Source organism: Pyxicephalus adspersus, chromosome 3, assembly GCF_032062135.1.
Source record: "Pyxicephalus adspersus chromosome 3, UCB_Pads_2.0, whole genome shotgun sequence".
Lineage (NCBI taxonomy): Eukaryota > Metazoa > Chordata > Amphibia > Anura > Pyxicephalidae > Pyxicephalus > Pyxicephalus adspersus.
Window position 1 is genome coordinate 35,373,759 of NC_092860.1, and position 22,252 is coordinate 35,396,010.

At 34.6% G+C, this 22,252-nt stretch overlaps 1 protein-coding gene across 1 annotated transcript in view; it reads right to left on the reverse strand.

Moving 5' to 3' along the window:
- Positions 1-7,615: 7,615 nt before the first annotated feature.
- GLIS3 (GLIS family zinc finger 3) overlaps positions 7,616-22,252 on the reverse strand; it is a 211,393-nt gene continuing 196,756 nt past the window's right edge. The window contains exons 10-11 of the mRNA XM_072404214.1: positions 15,454-15,636; positions 7,616-15,135 (exon numbers count right to left, since the gene is read on the reverse strand). Coding sequence (XP_072260315.1) covers positions 14,999-15,135; positions 15,454-15,636 — 320 coding nt within the window. The 3' untranslated portion in view covers positions 7,616-14,998. The remainder of the gene's footprint in view (positions 15,136-15,453; positions 15,637-22,252) is intronic.

Sequence of the window (22,252 nt, forward strand, 5' to 3'; positions counted from 1 at the left end):
AACTGTAATTATGAAATTCACTGTAAATATCTTTTTCATCGTGTTAACTGCCACCCATAATGCTTTTCTCCTTTCTCCTTAGAATTTCTAGGGAGGGAGGAAAATCTTGATATAACCTGCCTGCATCAAGTCCTGATATCTGTCATACAATAATTATCTCTACTGTCCAGCATTATTGTTATACAATGTTATAGTTGGTTTCCTGACATTTTTTCCTGCCTATGCTTCTCAATATGGAGTGACAAAATACAGGTAGTCCCGAGTTAAGGACATGCGACATACATACGTCTCCTGGATACAAACGGGGCTTCCCTGCTCGCTTGTGTGCAGGACAGAGGTTTGGTGGGGGGAGGGGCAGTTCCCATGACTTGCAGAAGAAATCTTTTGCAAAACACATCTGTAACATCTTGTAACTCTCTAATGACCAAGACCAACTCTGTTGTTTTTTATTTTGCATATCAAAGCACAGCTTACACCAGAAGTTAATATATGTCTAGGCTTTAAGTTTTTTTTTTTTTGCTTTGTTTGTGATTAACTTACAGTGAGGATTTTATACAGTAACTGACACCACACTGCCTAATAGTATGTTGAGACAAAAATCTGTCTTAATTGCATTAATTAAAAGAATGTACCTGTTCCGACATACATATAAATTCAACTTCAGAACAAACCTACAGTCCCTATCTCATATGTAACCCGGGGACTACCTGTAAAAAATAATTCAAATATGCCTATTATATTTACTTGTTTTCATTTATTTTTAATGTTTACACTCCTTTTTTTATAATTATTGTATTCTTTTAACTAACTGTATTATGCTTCATGGCATCAGCTGTCACTGTGGCTCTCTCTGTGAAAGGCACAGTGACAGCTGAGCTGAAAGTTTTGTTTTCCAAGCAAACCCAAACAGAACTCTACAAGAGGTTTTTATAAACCAGACTTTGGAAAGGTAACTATTCATCTTAGTCTAGTTTACAGAGTCACTTAATAATTTACCAGTGAGTACAGTAATCCTTAAAAATATCTGTAAGGAAAGCAACAATCTGAAATGGGAAGAACCATTTTGTGGTTTGTTAAATCAATGGTGACAAAGAAGTGCTGGAAGACCAGAAAATATCTCATTTGATTTCTTTTAATCTACGCAAACTTTAACAGAATAGTTGCAGAATTTAGATAAATGCACCATAAATCATGAACTTGCACTAATATTATTGCATTCCGAGCAGTTTGAAAATGTTCACATAGGTTAATGTTCAGTGTGTGAAAGAGGTTACAGAGTCAAATAGCTGAAATAGTTATGCATATTGGAGTATTTATATGTTATGTGCTTTTTGTTAAATGACCCAGCAGAAAATGTTTAGCTATGTACTATTATAAAGTGTGTGCAGAACATTGCATGCAAATCTGAGCCAGCTAGATGAATCTTTAACTTTTCATTTTCTTCTATATGTGTTTCCCAGTCTCTTTGTTTGGTTTCACTTCCTTATTTCTCTTTCACAAACTTGAATTGGTTGTTAGTGGATAATGCTGCCTTTGTTACATTCTTGTAGAATGAGGTAAATTTACAGGACAGAGGCCAACGTTTTATGCATACCTCAACCAGAGAGCAGACAGGCCTTTAACCTTTGAAGTTTTATGACACATTTCAAAAATAATGGATGTTCCACTGTTTTCTCACTTAAGATGCAATTTTTTCCCAGAAATAAACCAGTAGCATACTGTATGTTTGCATCCCCACACACTCTGCAAAGTGCAGAGATCTATAGTAGTTTACTTGGATAAGATCAGTAGAGGGTGAATTCTGATAAGTCTCTACATTTTGCATAATTCTTGTTGCTTTATTGAACATATATCTGTGAGTTTTAGGCTATGTTTAGAACGGTAGTTCTACTATTTCTTTAATAAATGCTTGCTCCTGCTGCTGTTCTGAACCTGCCATTCCTGGTATACATTTATTGTTCTTCCTACAGAAGTATCATTCTTTCTGCTGAGCACTGACCTATAATATAAATACAACTTTCCTTTTTTTGTCTCAGGAGTGTAGGACCGCCAATGTATAAACATGTTTATAGGTGCAAAGGCAAGAATTGCAAAAGGCCACAAGTATAAAAGAGCACAGAATAAGAACAGTATTGTCTTTTGTATTTTTTTACCTTTTGAAATGTTCTCATGACAATATAACAGAGAAGATGTTTGATTTCTATGTTTGCGGAAACACAATTATGAGACAAGGACAGAGTATTGTCATCCTTTTACAGACAACTAAAAGAACCTTTATGCACAATCACCAGGTATTATTTAATATAATATAAATATATACAGGTAGTCCCCGGGTTACATACGAGATAGGGATTGTAGGTTTGTACTTAAGTTGAATTTTTATGTAAGTCGGAACAGGTACATTATTTTAATAAATGCAATTAGGACAGATATTTGTCTCAACATATTATTAGGCAGCATGGTGTCAGTTACTGTAAAAAATCCTCACTGTGAGCCTAGACAATTATTAAATTCTGGAGCAAGCTGTGCTTTGATATGCAAGAAGAAACAACTGCAGAGTTTGCCTTGGTTATAAAAGAATTACAAAAGGCTGCAGAAAAACCTTAATCTTTAAGATCACCCACAACCTCAGCTGTGTTTAGCAAAAGATTTCTTCTGCAAGTCATGCAAACCGCCCTCCTCCTCCCTGTCAAGCCTCCGTCCTGCACACAGTGAGCAGGGAAGCCCTGTTTGTATCTAGGAGATGTCTGTATGTTGGATGTCCTTAACGTGGGAAATACCTGTATAATAAAACTATTAAAAAATAGTTAACTATTAAAAAAGATATTGAGTTATTAAAGCTTATATGAGACTTTAGTGATTGGGTTTGAATAAACTTTAAAATAAAATTAATATATTTCTTAGATATAATTATTTTAGTTGGCATTTACAATAAATACCAGCATCTTGTTAATTTTTAAGTACCATACAATAGGGCATGTCACCCTTGAACAATTCCTTTACAATAAATTGCTCCTAAATAACTACTCGTAAATGAAGCAAATACCCATTACAGTATATATTACGTCATTGACATAATATTTGCTATGCTGAGTTGCTCTTGCAATTATTAAACTATTAAGAATGGAAAAGAACAGACAAATTTGTCATCCATTGGAGGTAGTGGCTCATACACTGTGCTGGCAGTCACGGTCACAGAAGGGGTCACTGTTGGTTAGTAGCTTGAAAGGTATGTCAGGCTCTCCAGCAAGAACACACAAATGCATTCTTTGTCACAGTCCAACAATCTGGCCATCTCTTTCGTTAAATCATTAATAGCACATACTGCCAGGTAAATTTACACAGGCTGTAAATCTATAAATGGCATGGGAAAGATGTGGTACAATGATTTTCATATCTAACTAGGAAAACACCAGATTAAGTAGCACAGCTATAGATCATATCAGCATCTGCAAAACTTTGTATATCTTACACTAGGAGTTTGTGGATGGGTTGAAAAAAGTGCTAGTTTTATTAAGCATAATTATTTATGTATTACTATCATTATTTGTGGTGACTTGTGTAACATAAAACATGGCAATAGTTCACATTCTTGTTTGGTCAGAAGGTACAAATGAGCCTTTTGCATTTTGCCTTTTTTAAGCATTATGAAATACCATATATGAAAACATGAACTGAAAAACAGTAAACTAGTCATGGAAAATTGATTTTTTTAAATATGTTTCCTTTTTTGTAGTCAAATAATATAAAATAGTGTATGTGAATTCCATTTCCATTTAGAATGTAAAGCTCCAGGCTCCTTTTCACTTTTTTATCAGGCGTATTGTAACTGTACTGCTGATAACAACCTGTTTACAGAGCTCAGTAGTTAACACTGAAACAAGTTTTATTTTGAAAAATGTTAACACATGACAGAAAATTATCTTTATCTTGATTGTGAGTCAAACATTCCAACTCAAAGCTCCACTCACTCTCTCACTCTCATTCCATGTTTATTGGTAGCATGAATATAATTATAATTTAATAATAAGTATAATCTGTATGTAGACATTTTAAAAAGACAAAACACAAAAATTTATGGAAACCCAAAGCAGCTGTCAGATTTTACCTTCTTTGTTTTCACAATACTGATTAGAAAATAACTAAATAGGTAGCACAGACACAACACAAAGCATATGAATGTTCATACAAAGGAAAAGAAGCAACTGTTATATCCAGCTGAAATTAGTTACTCCTACATATGTTACATATTGTTCTAGCGCATGTGCAATAATATTATTATTAATATTATTATTATTAATAATAATAATAATAATAATAATAATAATAAACAGTAGTTATTTAGCACCAACATGTTATGCAGAGCCGTACATTAATTAGAAGTTGCAGGAGAGAACCCTGCTCAAAAGAGCTTACAATCTAAGAGGTGGGGAAGTAGCACACAATAGGAAGATAGATATGGAGTGGTAGGAAGTAGTGAGGGTTTTAAGAGACAGAAGAAGATGGGTAGGCAAGTTTCATAAGAGTTTTTTCAGTGCTCATTTAAATGAACAGAAAGTAGGAGCAAGCCGAATAGGACAAGGAAGGATGAGTGAGCAAGATTTTTAAATTCAATCTCGCAGGGAATCGGGCCCTTTTCGCTTACCGAACAAGTAAGCGAGAATGGCCTTGTGATTCACTGTGAGGTCGTGTTCGCAGGCGTACTAAACTCATATGACCTCTCAATGGAGATTCTCCTTTGGGAGGTCATATGAGTGCAGAAGTACGCCTGCGGTCATAGCTGATTGGAGGCACGTGGACTGTTTTTATCATTGATAAGTACAGCCCAGGGAGCGTAGGAACCTGGACCATGGGAATTCCTATGAATTAATATAACGGGTAATTTACTTGTAGATATGATTAATTAAGGTTCATTAGTTATAGTTTGTATTTTCTTGAACCTAACACAGGGGCTTGTACATAACTCGTGAGTTAATGGATACAATGTAATTTGTATTCAAATGATGCTTCCAGGGAAAGAAACGCAAAGTGTAGATGGAGGAATCAGTATGTAGATAAGAGCGGACCCGCGCCAGCAGTCGAAACAGAAAATACGAACTATAATTAATAATGACTGATTTTGTGCGTTGTATATCCACTTTTACCAATCACTGATAGACTTCTAAGATTGAATTGGCATAATTCTAACACTGTACTATAGGTTTCCATCATCCCCTGAGGAAGCCCATTTGGGCGAAACGCGTCGAGACGAGACTCTTGACTTAATATTCATACGCAGGTCTGTGACTTTTTAGTCAGTAGTACAGTGTTGATAAATGACACCTTATGCTACTTTACAAACATTGTTTTTTATCTGAATAAACAATTTTTTAGGTTTTGTTGTATACTAATAAAAATTCTAACTAATTTTATATATTATTATATCATTATCTTCTTTGTGCCGATAAAAAGCCTGCTCTGTCTTTTTCTTTTCCGTTTATTAGGTTTAGTCCAAGTTGTGGATGTTAAAGGCTTTGGCACCTACCCAATTGATAGGTCACAACGGATTGGAGGCACATGCTGCACAGCTGTGACCGCAGGCGTACTACTGAACTCATATGACCTCTCAATGGAAAATCTCTATTGAGAGGTCATATGAGTTCAGCTGTGACCGTCCAGGTTCCCACCGTCCCTGCGTTGTAATTATCATTGATACGTAAGAACCTGGAACGTGGATTCGCGAAATTGGTTTGCAGAAATTTTGAGGACCCATCAGAAATTCGAGTAAAATTTTGCGAGACTGTCAGAGGCATTCTCGCTCATCCCTATTCCAGAGTCGGAGCAGCTCTAGTGCATGTGGCGAGGTTAACAGTGGGGAAGTCATTGGTAAAACATTGGAGGAGCAAAGAGAGCAGCTAGGAGTGTATTTTCAATCAGGTCAGAAAGGTAAATAGGACAAGAGCTGTGAAGGTATTTGAAGGCAAAGCACAGGAGCTTGAATTTGATTCTAAGGTGAAATGAAAGCCAATGAGGGGAACTGCAAAGAGATGCAGCAGAAGAGAAGTGGTGGGAAGGATGGAGTCTGGCTGCAGCAATCATAACACAGCTCAACACAAAAAAACAGGTTTCAAACATTACAAGGAAACTAAGTGGGAGTACCCTGATTTGGAATCAGTAAGACGACCTGTGCCGCATGGTGCTGATGTTCCCATACCAGTGTTCAGTACACTCCCTGATATTTCTGTATCCAACATGGAGGATATATATAAAGGGTTTGGAGTGTAATCTAGGAGTTAGCAGTGGAAGTGAATATGAAGGAAGTGTTTCATCAAACCAGCAGTTTCTCCCAAGAAGAGCTCAATGATTTAATACGTGACCTAAGTCTGTCAAAACAAGCATCTGAACTTTTAGAATCCAGGCTAATAGAAAAGAACTGTCTGAGCCCAGAAGTTAAAATAACGGATTATAGGACTAGGGAGGTCACACTCCTACCATATTTCAGTGAAGATGGAGACTTTGTGTACTGTTGTAACATCCCTGGACTACTATCCCATATGGGAGTACCAGAGAACCGAGCAGAAGACTGGCGGCTTTTTATAGACAGTTCTATTTGAAGTTTGAACTCTGTTTTACTGCATAATGGCAACTGCTATGCATCAATTCGATTGGTCACTTAACAAAACATAAAAAAGAATATGAAAATATCCAAATGGTCTTACAAAAGCTTTGCTATCATGAACACCAATGGTCCATATGTGTTGATTAAAAAATGGTGAACTTCCCACTTGGACAGCAAAGTGGATACACAAAGTACACATGTTTCATTTACTTTCAAGTTACATGACTGATACTGAAGCTTCTGCCTGGCACAGCTATGTCATGGTTGTCAAGAACTTCTTGGGTAACCATAAAGCACAAAATTATGAAGAACTGATATAAAACTTGTTCCTAAACTGTAAAAATTTCTGTAAATATACTGAATATAGAATATATTGACATTCAGTATTTCAAAAATGTAATTTTGTATACGTAGGCATATCTAGTTTAATTTTGCTTAATTTTCATGTTTCATTAAATTTCTATGAGGTTAATATTGAGGTCATTATTTCAAAAACTAAAGCCAATCTAGCAAAACCAATACCATATTTGGAATCTGTGCATGAAACATAACCTAAAATGACTCTGTTTGGCAAGAAAATGTTTGTTGATCAGTGTAATAGATTGCAGAGGAGAGAGTCGGGTTAGTGGAATACCAGAGAGGAGATTACAGTAGTCAACACTTCCATGTGTGTTTTTACTGTGTGTTTTGTTGGGGTAGCCCATTAGATTGAATGGGTTACCAACTATCCACAACAATCCACAACAGATCCTCAATATAATTAAATCCATGCTATTTGCAGTTTACTGCACTGTAGTGCAAATGAACAGCACCGCACCCAGCTTCACTAATGAAAGTGTATACTCTCCTTCCATGGAAAGCTTTAATAAATTGGGCCCAATGCTTGGTATGCATGTCACCATGCTGCTGTGGTTGTGTTATCACATACGTTTCTGCAGCACAGAAATGTGAATGGGAAATGAGTCTTGTGAATGGGAAATGAATCTTATTTTAGTGAAGCTCTCGAGACACAGTGACTTAACATATTTCCAGTTTTATTATGTAGAATGTGCACAAAACCTTCATTTGTACTTTTTCAGTAAAAAGAACTTCATGGAACAAGACAAAATAACTTACGATTATAAGAAACATAACTGTGACAAATCATAAAAATTATACATATTAATAGAAAATGTTAAAAACATTGGATGACTTACAATACAAAATATATGTATAATAACAATAAAAAAATCATTCTGATATACAGTATGATATATGATGCTTAAATCTATATGTGATTACATATAATTATGTACAAGAATTTCTATGATATCATGGAAGACATATCCACATTTTCCTGTCCCAAAGTGCTTCTTATAAACTACATTACATAAAATAATCTGCTGTATGTACAGTACAGTCTTTTTAATTATTTGATTCTTTTTCTTATACACACGCATAACCCACTTTCTAACAGATGTGCTCTGTGTAATTATTCCAGCCCCTCTGGATCGAAGAAGCTTTTATTATTTAATTTTGTGTTTCCTTTCCTATATTTAATCAAAATAGAAAAAAAAGTGCTCAGTAAAAACATCTGCTATAAGGAAATAAAATATATATATAAATGCTTTCTTTACAGTCCATAACTGTTTTTATATTTTTTTCTTTTTTTTTTTTCTAAAATGTGCATATACACATACAGTATAGTTTTCAGCTTTCTAAAGTAAACTCTATAAATATGAGTTATTATAGGAGTCATTTTCATGCTAGTTTGTGTCTACTTTAAAAACCCAAGGGGAAGACAAATTTTGTTTTTTAATTATCCTGACCTGATTGGGAATTAAAAGTAAACACAAGTTGGAGGAAAAAAAGTCACATCTTTACTTCAGCCATTCAGCCATTGTGTGTTTTAGCTATAGATAAATCACCTTGCAATTTGTGCATCGGTATGGCTCATTTAATCTCGGAGGCTTTGGGATGCAACCCAAATAATACAGATTTGTTTTAGGTACTTTTTTGATTATGAAATCACACTTAATCATATTAGGAGTTCTTTGATTCAAGAGAAGGAGAATCAAAATATTGTAATTAAATGTATAATATTACATCATGTAACAATACATTAATATTGCATGAAAAATCAGTAGATGTTCATGTGTTCTATTAGGTCTATCATGCTGGTAAGTACTGTTCAAAACTGTAAGCTAACAAATTAGGCTCTTTTGAAAACATGCCTGTGTATAAAGATTGGTTTAGTGAAAGTATGTAAAGGGTAAGGCTCTATATTTACCATGTCAGTCAAATCAAAACTGGTGTTTCAATTTTGAGTGTATACAGAAGGCATGAGTAACTCATCTGTTACTTGTATCTTGTTAGAACCTTGGTGGGAAGATCTTTTGAGATCCCAGCTATATTTGCTGCAGCTTTACCAAGGGGGTGATAATCTGTAAGATATTTATTTCATACTACATAAGTGAGGCTTCTGGAATCCATATGAGTTAGCACCAAAGCCACAAGCCATTTAACTTGTCATGCTTTTAGATGATTTATCAGTTTTTAATAAAAAAGCGCTTAGGAGTCTATTTATAAATAATTTAACCCAAAATTCATCCAACATTACCACTATTTTCACAATAGATTTAGTTAAAAAAAAAGTGTTCATGATTCATACATTTTATAACTCAATGCAGAATTTTGGGTAAAATTGGGTGAATCTTAGACAAATCTAAGACAAATATAAATAGGCCCCTAAATATATTAATACATTACCATAATAGGTTAAATTATTTCCAAAGCCAAAACTTTTGAAATTGTAAATAAAGGGTTAAAGCAAAGGGTTAAAAGCTCATTGTCGAAGCATTTTTTTTTTGCCATCTGTATTCAGTTTGGGAGATCTTTACTATTCAGTCATGTAGACAAATCAGGAACAGAAATTAAATCAGTCCATAGTAAATGATGTCCGCTCTTACAAGTGTTCCCTTCCAACAATTAGAGAAGATATATTTGTCCAGGGAGGACACAGACAACAAAAAAATAGAAAGGACGCATTTTTGTATAGACCTGAACGTTCATCTTCTAAAGACACCACATACCTTCAGATTGTCTTCAGTTTAGGGAGGCAGATTTTGCATGGTTTTGTTTTACTGCTTAGCCTAGTATTAAACCTCGAACTTTAATTCTGTAGATGTTGCCAGGTATGGAATAAAAGGTTATATAGATTATAATTTAAAAAATGATATAAAAAAAGAATATGTGTTTAATTTTCACCTTGTGCTTATTGTTATAACACGTATTACTAAGGAGTCCAGTGTCTGCTTCCTAACAGGTAAGATAAACTCATTATTGGTATTATTTAGATATTATGCTAAAACTGTGTACACACCCTGTACAGTACAGTCCCTTTACAGCTTGTAAAACATAAATCATTAAATCTGAAATTATGTTTGTTGCAAGCATCTTTTGTTCTGTAAATTAAATAAAAGCCCACAAACAAGTCATTCAAGATTACCAGTCTCAATAATGATAATAGCATATGTATCTTGAATTACAGTAATAATGAAATTTTAATACCAGACATGTTTTAAAAAGAGAAAAACAAGATAATTGAAAGCACCGAGTTTACTTTTTATTTCATAAGTCCTCCATTCAACAAGGCCCAGACTTCTAGGCTGACTGCATAAATTTGTAGCAACATGACCTCTAAAAAAGTGCTAAATTGCCTTCCCACTTCCTTCCATCCTAGTAGTACAACCTTTCAGTAAGTGTGACTGATACCACTGAATGTATATTACTACTAGCTCAAGCATAACAAAAAATGCCTCAGTCTATCAGGTCCATATTTCATAGTCTGTGATATACATCCCTAGGCCTACAGTAATACAAAGTTACCACACCTTGGTGGAACAAGCAGATTAAGGAATGCCTCAGTCTATGTGGTCCAATTTTTATACTCTGTGGTATACTTCCCTAGCCTACAGTAATATTTGTCCATAGTTCCACTGCATTGGGGTAACTATGGACTTGTGTTGCTTCTCCACTTTAGTGTAGGTTTGTAATGTCATTGCACTGGTGGAATTAGCAGACTGAAAAATGCCCCAGTATAACAGGTCCACTTTCCATAGTCTGTGGTATAAATCTCTAGGCATACAGTAATTTGAATCAAAAATTATACTGCATTGGTATAACTTGGGCCTCTTTCCATAGTCATAAAGTATGCACATATACTGTATATTAAAACATTTATAGAGGCAGCATTTATTTGTTAATGAAGAGACTGAAACAAATTCTTATTGAATTCTGGGGATAGAATAAAGGTTTTTGTATCCATGGTTTGCTGAAATATAACCCCCTATTGGTGTCAGTCCATGGGAAAAGGGGAATCAGCTGCAAAGGATTTCTCAAGTAGCAAGAGAACATAAAAAAGGGGAAGCAGAAGCACTACTGTAAAAAAAAGTATTCTTTCCCCTTCCGTTCCCTCATTTTAGTTTGTTTCATAGATAGAAAACATCCCTCCTGGAGAATGCAGGATAGCAAAAAAAGAAAAAAAAAATGTTTTCATTAAGCTTTATTGCTACAGGCTTGCTTATGTTAGCAACTAAAAATTCCCAAGCTGCCAAATTGTGTTTATATATTTTTTTTGTTAACTTGAGCTATGCCAGCCCCTATAACACTGCAAAATGGGTGTTGCATGTTTAGTAGTCTGATTTCATACCAGCTATATATATATATATATATATATATATATACATATATATATATATATACGTATGATTGGAAATGTAAGATCTATAAATGAGAAGTGTAGCTGCTTTACATTTAAACACTAGCACTTTACCAATCACTGAAGATATTAACTCTGTATACAGAGCTGAATTAATTTATCACAGTTGATTCGTACCAATCTCTGTACCCCTATGGATACAGAGTGACAGCCTTTTCATATTCAAACATATTATTAAGGACCAATTAAAACAACAATATCACATAGACTACATCCTATTTCAGTGACTGAACAAATGTCAAGGCAGGAAGTAAACGTCACTTGCAATTACATTTTACGGGAACACACAAAGAATATGTGATACCAAGCCCTTTTCTTGTGTTACGTCCTGGCAACAAAAGTAACAAACCATGACACATATTTGGACCACAAAACTAAGCTAGTGATGTTATTTTAAAGGGGCGGCCATCAAGTGTTTTAAATATTTGTGGGGCATGTCTCATGAGCAAGATGCCAAAGTTGACCACTTAATTCTGTAAAGTAGAAATTTTAATTGGGCCAAATGACCTATTGTCTGCGGGCTGGAGAAGGGCGCTGTTGCTCACAACTGTAGAAACTATACTAACAAAGCAAGCTGCACAGCTATGATTTAATATTAAAAGACTGAGGATGCTGAATGTAAAGATGAATTGTCAGACCAATGCTAAGTCTATTCAATAGCCTGGAGTCTTAGTCCAAAATTCAATCCCCTGCACAGATGTCGAAGAATCTCCTGAACAATAATGTCAAAATCAGGAATATGCTTTCAGGATGTGTGCAATGAATATTGCCTGAGTATGATTTTGGGAAGAATCACATAACTGTGTTAAGATTTTGACCTTGGAAAGTTTTGGACATTCACCACACCTAAATATTAAACATCCAAAGTTTTGCTGACACAATGACACACTATATAGAAAAACAGTTTGAAGAAATCTGTTACTCATACTAATGGAGGTTAATGTCTAGATAACAGTTATAGAATGATATAATTGGTAATCTTTGCTCTGTGTTATTGGAGTTAAATGTATCTGTGCAGCTAATTTCTTTTTATTTACATGGAACGTATTAAGGAATTTTAGTTTTCCATTTGTCCAAGGCCTTTTGTCACACATTTAGCTTCGTAAAAATATTATAAACAAACTTGTAAATATAAAATCCCTGGAACCACAAGACTATGAAAAATGCACTATTTGTATTTGTAATAACATGGTGTACCAAGGCCAAAAACCAAATGATTTGCTGGTGATATACTCTGTCATTAAAGGCATACATTTGGGGCAGTCATTTGACTATGTACACAAAACCTCACACATGCAAGCATGCATAAAAGTGTTGAGTTCCTACAAATTAGATTTTTAAATGTCTTTTAGAGTAGCACAATTACAAAGGACTACACTCAGTAAAATGAAGGAAAAGAAACTTACGCTTTCTTTGAGGACTGTAAAAACACTTGTCTCTTGTCTAGAAGAGTTTATATTAAAGAGTATACCAAACTGACCCATGTGCCACCTGGTATTTAACATCTTCATAACAAGGACTTTTTAGGGCATATATTAGATAATAGTCATTCTACAGTTTACTTGAATCCTGTGAAATCTCTCTACTTCACTGTAAAAACCAATGGCAGCTGTATTGCAGCCAATAAGGGCACAATTATGTTGTCATATGAGGCCCAGTGTCTTTCACTGAATTTTTGCTATATCTGCTGAGTGATGTTGGATTACAAATTTAAGGCTAAATGCCACCCCTTACAAACCAAAAGTATAAAAAAATGCTAAATACTAGGAAGGTTTTTTATAGTCACCAATCATAGTCAATCTCTTATGAAGTCTGGAAAGCAACTGATCATGCAGCAAAAGGTAAGAGAGTAGGATACCTAGCAAATGCTTATGTAAGAACAACTAAATGGCCCTGTTAGGTGGTCTAAAATCTTGTTACCATGGATTATAAATAACTAAAACACACAAAAACTTGATGACTTCAACAAAGATGCTGTGTTTACTGGATAGCACTATAACTTGCTACGTATCCTCTGTTGCCTGAGAATACCAATAAACCACGGGGTATATTTCAGACAAGTGCTTATAATATAGTTCCAACTATTCAAGAATAGGACCCCGGAATTATGTGGCAGGAACAGTTCAGCCTGTATTCAGCTTGACTTTGAGCAATTTAAAGTAAATATAAAGTATGAAGTAATACATAATCCCCACCTTATCTTAGCTCTGACTATAGTTCTATAAAGGAATCCTACAGAACTCTGGAGTGGAATGAATGGAGTGTTTCCAAGCACCCATTGTAATAGCATTGTTGCAGCTATTGTTATTTGGATTAAGGATCTCTACATTGTTCATCAACTTGTTTAAAAGTACTGTAAATACAACCTACAGTACAGCATAAAGATACATGTACCATGACTGGAAGTGCTTGGAGGAATATCTGTTCATGATGCCTGCTGTATTTATTCAGCAATACTTCCTCTAAAATATTTAATGGAAAACGAATTGATTACTTAAGGTGCCAAAATATCAGACTTTTTTTTTAAGATAACTATTATTAAAAGTACTGTAATACTGAATCAGCTAAATTATCTCACCTACTTAAGTGATTTTAATTTATTCAAAGAAATTCAAGCAAAATGTACATAAACTGTATTATGCTACATTTCCTCAAGAACCTGTTTTTTGTACCATATGTTCTGCTTATTGATATAAGCAAACTCCAATATATACTAGAGACCCTGTAAAAGGGATTATGGGTTTATGGTTTATATAATGCAATTACAATCTGGTATAGTCTGAAACCCGATTGTGTAAAGGCTGGACTTCAAGTGCACATACAATATTAGGTACCTCTGGGACAAATTTGATGTATGCTATAAAAAGTGTGTCTTAGAGTTTAGGAACATTCAAAAATGTTTTTTCTGTTTTGGATAAAACAAGTAAAGATCAGAACCTCTGTGAGTTTTTTTTTTACTTCAAATCTCAATAGAAAAATAAGAAGTTTACAGATTTTGTGTGTACTTCCACTAAGGTATTTAAATATAAATATATGGTATGATATCAGTCCATATATATATATATATATATATATATATATATATATATATATATTGATCATTGATTAAAAAAAACCTGACAGACATTTTAACTCTTCAATTCTGTATCCAAAACGAACACAAAGTTTTACCTATAAAATGAAATACATTTAATAGACAATGTTATACTGAGAGAAACACATGGGCTTTAATGCTGCTTCTAAGAATATCAACTGTCTGTCTGTGACTTCAGTTCAAGCAGTAGAAAGTCAGAGTAAGGTCGCAGAAAATATTGCAACTATTGGATCAGCATGATTTCTAGAAAGCTAGAATTATAAGAATAAGAGGTCAGCAGTGACAGCTTCCATAATCTACCAGTACAGTTTCTTTTAAATCAAATGTCTAAGACTTACAGACTTGTATGTTGTTTATCCAATGAACAATTAGCTTCTACCTAGTGCATCTAATAAATAGACAAAATGCATTTTGCACTGAAAGCCAAACTTTCTGTCTCTGTTATTCTTTCCCTTTAAGTGGAACAGATAAAGTCACACAAATGACTTTTTGGTGGTGATGTGCCCAGTGGATTGTCACCCTTGGTAAAGATGTAGTAGATCTAAACTCATCCCTCTGTGTAAACAGACGACAGCTGGCTAGGACAGCGGTCAATTATGTTAATCTGTAGGAAGCTGGTATCTTCTGCATTATTTCGTTGGGAGTCACCAAAAAGTCCAGTTGAGCCACTTGGGAAATCGTAAACTGAAATACAAGTAATAAGAAATATAACAATAGAATAGAATTATGTTTTATATGTCAAATAAATAATAGCTTTTAATAGATATGAAATGGTACAAATAAAATATAGATATGTACATATTAAAATAAATGCAAAATACTAGAAATATAGAATTGTATTTCTACATTTTAGTCCATCAGCAAAGTCCAGTAGTCCAAAGCAAACAATCACATGGGGTTCTATTAAAACATGTACATCCAATGTTTAACATGCCATGCAATTTAACAGGCCTATCTATGCTGTGTCAACAGAAAACAATAGGAATAAAATGCAGTGCTAACCTGCAATACCCGACTGGGAAGTAAATGCCCTGTGAAATGCATCAAAATCTGTTTTGTTCCCACCATTGTGAGGCAAACATTCTTCAAAGGGAGGCACCATACTGCAAGCGCTGCTATGTTGCATATTTCGTTGAGGATCATTGAATTGTGGAGGGCAAAATGTCTGCAGCTGACCATAAAATCCTGCAGAGACAAAGAAAGTTTGTAATCACATGTACTCTTTGCAGTTATCTCTAAAGTAGCAAAATGGTAGAGGGCTTCTCATGTATAACCATTAAACATAAAATTATTTTTTTACTTAAAAAAAAAAAAAAAATCCAAGGAAGGATTAGGATACCAAAAAGTTTCCCATTGTTTATGCATCTACTGTCACAAAAACAAAAAATAAGGTAAATCTTCCAATGGGTAAACCTATTTTGGTGACAAATGTCTCTCTAATTTTAAACAGATTCTCATTTGATGTTGTTATTTTTTTTTTTTTTTTTACTGAGTACAAATCAATGATTATAACTAAAAAAACTCTATAGACTGAAGAAAAAAGAAAGAAAGAATCAAAGAGAACAAAACCGTGTAGGTTACATAAATGAGCAATGGTGGCATTGAAACAAAATATATGTCCATAAGTAGATACTACTATATTTGGGTGTTCCAGATCTCTGTTAAAGATGACACGGTGAAGAGGAAAATCATTTAAACCATACATTCCTCTGCACATACCAATGGTGGTCGTGTCTATAGAAATAGTAACAAACAACTTCAGAATAAGTAACACAATCCCATATAGTATTACTGAGGATAAACAGAATTATAATGATCACAAGACAAAAATAATAAAAGGAAAGGAACTATAATAAAATCAACGACCTTATACGACCTTGGGAGGAAAGGAAGAGGAGGGATGGGGGAAGAGGCAGGGGGCAATGAAAGACTAGTGACCCAAAAGAAAAGCAGGTATTTAAGTTACTTCCCTAGACCTGTAACTGAGAGTAGTAAGCATCTCAGTTTTTGAGAAGAGCAGTGAGATACTCCATCAAACGGACATCATAAATGCGAGTATATAAGTCCTTCATAGAGGACTGGCAAAGTGGTTTTCCACTTGGCCGCGACCAAGGTGTGGGCCACCACCAAAATATGGCTAATAAGTTTGCAGGTAAATTTGGGGGGACCTGTAAAAGGCAATCCCAAAAGATGATTAAGCGGATCTAGTAAAATTTGTTGTTGGGTCACCCCTCTTAGTAGCCTATTGACTCGTTCCCAGTAACTCTGAATAATGGAGCAAAACCAAAAAATATGTTTCAAGGTTCCCCTCTGGGTCCCGCGTCACCAGCAAATGGGGTATACAGTTGGGAACAGTCTATGCAGTATATCCGGTGTATGGTACCACCGAAATATGATTTTATATACATTCTTCTTGTAGAGTGTGCAAATACAACTTTTGTATGCCGCTTCCCAGATCTCTCACCAACCATCTCTCTCCAGAGTTCGGCCCAGTATAGTTTCCCAGGTACTCAAATATACAAATTGGCCGCATCCGCTGACATGTGAAGGAGACGGTAGATGGAGGAAATGAGACCCTTAAAATTTGGACCATCCACACAAATTCTCCTAAATGAAGTGACCTCAGGGAACCTGGGCGACTGATTAGGGAGAGAACATAATGTCTGATTTGCAAATATGCAAAGAAGGAAGTTTGCAGAAATTCAAATTTAGGCTTAAGTTCCGAGACAGAGAGTATTGTTGTTTTTTAATGATTGGAAGAAAAAAGAAATCTCCCCAATGTAGGTATCAAAATCTAAACATTAATAAAACAAACAAGTTGGTAACAGCATATTTATCAAAAAACATTAAACAATCAACAAAGACAAAAAAAACTGGCAATGAAGGAACTACAAACACCTTTTAAGTTGTTCTATGACTTTGAAAAAATTCTATGATGTTTTCTAAAATATTTTCCTTTTCTAATAGTTTAACAAAAAGTAGTCAATCAGTCATTCACCAAACATTCTCAAGCTGAGAATCATTTAAGTCCATGTTCTTGGCATGTGTGTAGGAGTGATTCATTCTGCACCAGATATTATTTGGTGAAGATCAGATTCACTGCTTTATTAAAAGTGTTTCCCATGAGTCTATTACTTCCATGGCACAGAAAATGCTTTGAAATCTCACCACATTTTTCTAAAATATAGTAAAATGTATATATTGTTAAATAGTTTATTCATTGTAAATGAGTCTGACTGTTTTACAAAATCTACATAAAAATTACACTTTGATTTTAACCGTTCATGACCAGAGGTCTCGGTTAACTTGACAATAATTCTTTGACCAATTTATGTACCGAAACTGGTTTTAAGGATATATTAGATTTTTATCTTTACCTTTTTTATATTTAATCTATTTTGTTATTTATTTGTGATATAGAAAATCTGTAATCAAAATGTTCATTTCTATATACACAGTGGGCCTGATTTATTAGAGCTCTGCAAGGCTGAGGAGGATACAATTTCAGAAGTGAAGCTGGGTGATCCAGCAAACCTGTAATTGATCTGGTCCAGGATTAAAAACATTTGCTAACAAATAGCAAATTACATTTAAGAAATCCATTCCAGGTTTGCTGGCTCACCCAGCTTTACTGATGAAAGTGTATCTTCTCCAGCCCAGGAGAGTGATATTAAATCAGGCCCAGTGAGTGCAGATAAAAAGAATTCTAGCAGTTGAAAAAAACCCTACTGAGTGGTACCTAATCACTACAAATGTTTGGTCAGTTCCCCTCCCCATAGGGTATAAATAGCAGGTCTGATCAAGGGGATAAAAATGTAGATCCCATCAAGCAACTCAAATTTTCTGGCTCTATGTTACCTTCTCCCTCATTGCAAGGAAAGTAGACAACATTTTTAGTTATGGATTTTCGAACTAAAAACATAGTCACAATTTAGTCATTTGAAGAATTAGGTGAATATGAGACATGATTTTCTCTGTGTCACACAACGTATGCAATAAATTAAGTCAGCATTTTAGAATTAGCTGCAGGATATAGAAGAGTGAGCAAATATTCATGATTCGACTATACAGATGAAAAGACCTATTCTAGTCGGATCAAGATGTTGATCAGCATTCCAAGAATTATTTATCACATTCTCAGTTTCCATCATTATTCATTAGTTTAAATGCAGATCCTAAATATCATTGGATAGCATTGGATTTCACATAAATCTAAGCTGAAACTTCTGATCTATGGAATAGATATAAACAATAATTAAACTGCTAAATCATTTATATTCACTCATAGAGAGGGTGTTGTATTGTATAAATTATTTTAAAACAGTTGTCAAACTGTAGAATTATGTGCCAAACAGCATAAGCCGAGTATCTGAAGTATTGGTATCTTATCAAACCATCTAAAATGAAAAAGTGTCCCTGCTGACCACTACTGGAGATGAGCAGATCCAATATCAATTAGGCTGATCAAGAGGACCCTTGATAAATACTCTAGGCAACAATACAGTTTGTTGCTTACATTTTTATCAAATATTTTTCCCAGTTCTAAGTGACCTCCCTATGTTTCTTTGTAAAGATTTAATTCTACTTAATGAAGATACAATCCTGGGAACTTGTTGGAAATAGTAGGGATGTGGGAGAAAACCTTGGACCCTAGTGCTGCAAGTTCAGCATGCTAGCTACAGAACCACCCAACCACTATCCTAAAATCCATCATGTTGCGCACACTGTGGCATATTATGCATTTTTTGGCAAATGTTTACATATTTAATAAAGTATTAACTCCTTGACTAAAAAATGTGAACATAATTTAAATAATACATATGATGGTAATGTATCACTAGCACAAAGCCTAGAATAGTCCGAAATTAAACTTTTGTATACAGTTTTTTCTCCAAATAAAAGATCCTTATATTGTACAAAACATGTTTGTGAACATATATACAATATGTGTACTATGCTGTACAATTTAAAGCTTGAATTAGCAACTGAGAACATGGTCTTGCTACTTTCTAGCTGAGTTGTACAGTTGGCTTTTTCTCCCTGAAAAAAATCTGCAGCTGTGTAAAACTTGAAGTTGATATTGTGGTTAGTCTATCTTGGACTTGTGTCATAGTTTCCCTTAAAGTATTAACACTTAAGGATTTCTACTTGATTGCAAAAGGTGCAACCTTTCAGCAGGGAAGTACTTATGACTCCAGTCTGTTCACCAAGCACATTGGCTGCTAAGAGCTCTTTTTTATTTTCTGGCTACAGCCAATTTAAAATGAGCTGACAGGTTGCAGATAAAATGCCGCTATTGTTTGGCATCAGCTCAAGCTGAAAATTTAATAGCTGTAGAGACAGCTTTCTAAAGACGTAGCGTTATTACAGGCTACCATTGCAGTCCAGAGAGCTTGGCTGAAACATTTTCTATTATGAAGTAAAACACATAATACAGGAGCTAGGAAAAATCTACAGGATCGATATTATTTGCACAATGTGAAAATTTCTAGAAAACAAAAACAAAAAAACACCTTTTAAAATTGATATTAGATATTCTAAGTTTTTCCACAGTGAAAACTGTTTTTTCATCATATTTTGCTTACCAAGCAAGAGTAAATAATTTACATTTTGTAATACAATGGTATATATGCATTAGCATTAGTAACATAGAACAAAGAGCAGTAACCAAACCAATCAGAATTTAAATTTTACTCATTTGAGTTTAGTACATGGAAAACTACTGGATATAGCAATTATCACACAATCAATGCTGTATAAACTGTCATTTTTAACAAACTTGGTGAGGATGATCAAGCTATGAGCCTGGTAAACATGCTATCAGTATATAGAAAAAACTGCCTATTAAAAGAAAACATGTGCTTTGGTAAACATATTGGCCTGACCACCACTTCTACAATTACATTTATTTGGTACTAAAGAGGAGATCACCATGTTTATTAAGTGGTCACCAGTCTGACTGCCACTTTTTTTATTGGGCTTATGCCACATGCCACTTTCAAATGCCATAGGAAACAATGGAGAACAGTGGTGTTAATGTGAAGATTGTTTTTGTTGAATTGCATTTTAATGTAATAGAAAAAAAAAACAATTAAATAAAGGATTATGCAAACAGTAAAAATATGGGAGACCTATTTTAAGATTCAGAAACAGATATTTTTGCTTACAGATTACATATTTCATTGTTAATTAAAAGAAGGATTTTAACTCAATTTAAAGATTTCTTTGGGGAAGGCTTTATAGGTTTGTGGATTAGGTGTAACAATACACCTCCAGAATATTGCAAGAGATTAAGCAACAAATTCACACAGTATATGGATATAGTAAAACAGACTTCAGTTTAATTAAAACTAATTATCCAGAGATACACTAATGGGCAAATTTATTCAAGGTCTGCATATACATCTGCATATGGAATGCTTGATAAAGCCACTTGGCTCCTGCCAGTTCATATAATGTATGTTTAGGCTGATCACATTAAGCCACTTGGAGGATCGTATAGTCATCTTGTAGCACTGGATTTGAATGAACTTTTGGCTTGGAATCTGGAGTTTGTGTGTCAATTGTATTCTGTTTTAACTATATGCAAACATATCATTGGTATGATCATATCATTGGTATTGGCAAATTTGAAAAATAGCAGAAAAAATGTGTGTGATGTATGATAAAATTGGGAGTGCGACTGAGCCAGATCACATTATCTGGGTTCTAAAAGCGACCTACCTGAAATGTATGTAGTATAAATTCCTCCATTGCCACTTTGTGTACAGTTTATAAAATGATTAGAGATTAGTATATTCAAATGATCAAGTAAATAAAAAATGACTGAGGAAAGCTGGTGTAATATTTGATATAGATATGTCTGGATGAATTGCATAAGTATTCTGCTAACTGAAAGCATAAATAGTATTGAATTTAACATCAGCAATGTACAGACTAACAAGTACAATTTTGTAACACACATCTAGGTTGTCCCTATTAAAACACTATATGTGACTGTTTGTTTGCCAATGGAATGCATACTGCATACAAACATAAGGAAAAGTCTGTTTTATCTTGTACCCTAAATAAGATAAGCAAAATGACGGTAACGGTAATGACTGGTGACGTAGGTGGGGAAAAAACAGTGCCCGTCTCACTGCGCATGAGTAAGAAAAAGCATGCTCAGAAGGAGTAGCCAGGAGCCTCCCGGAATGGGTGACGTAGGTATCCTGAGAGGCTCTGCGCTCCGTTTGGTCTTGTTTGCCATGGTGATCAAGACAAAAAAGGGAGGTATTTCACCCTTGTTTGTTGCATTAACAAAAAACTGTCCTCCTCTATCTCACTGTTGGTTCTCATACAATGATGAAAGCTTTGATAGAAAGGTGTGGCAAGATAAAGAAGCAGGCCAGTGCAAGACCAAAGGGACTGAGGTTACTAGTTACTTATTAGAGTATCTCTGGTTTTTCTTAACCAGCTATGGTCTGCTATATCTGCTGGTACACTTAATCAATTTTACTGCCTGGAATGATATATTTGCAGTTGTATATGATCATCCGGTGATCAAGTGAAAATATAGCGAATGCTGCATTTATTTGCAAAATGAATTTGTGAAAACAATATATATTTCCAGGCACAGAATGTACATTCAATCCACTAATGCAGTAGAAGATGGAAGGTATGAAAATAAATGAAAGGTCATTGCTGGTACTGAAGACAGCCACAAAAATTTCCCAGGACTGATATAGTCAGAGGGGCCCTGAGGAGACATAGTAAAGAAGGGATAAAGTAATAGTGGTTAGAGAAAATATGTCTGTGTAAT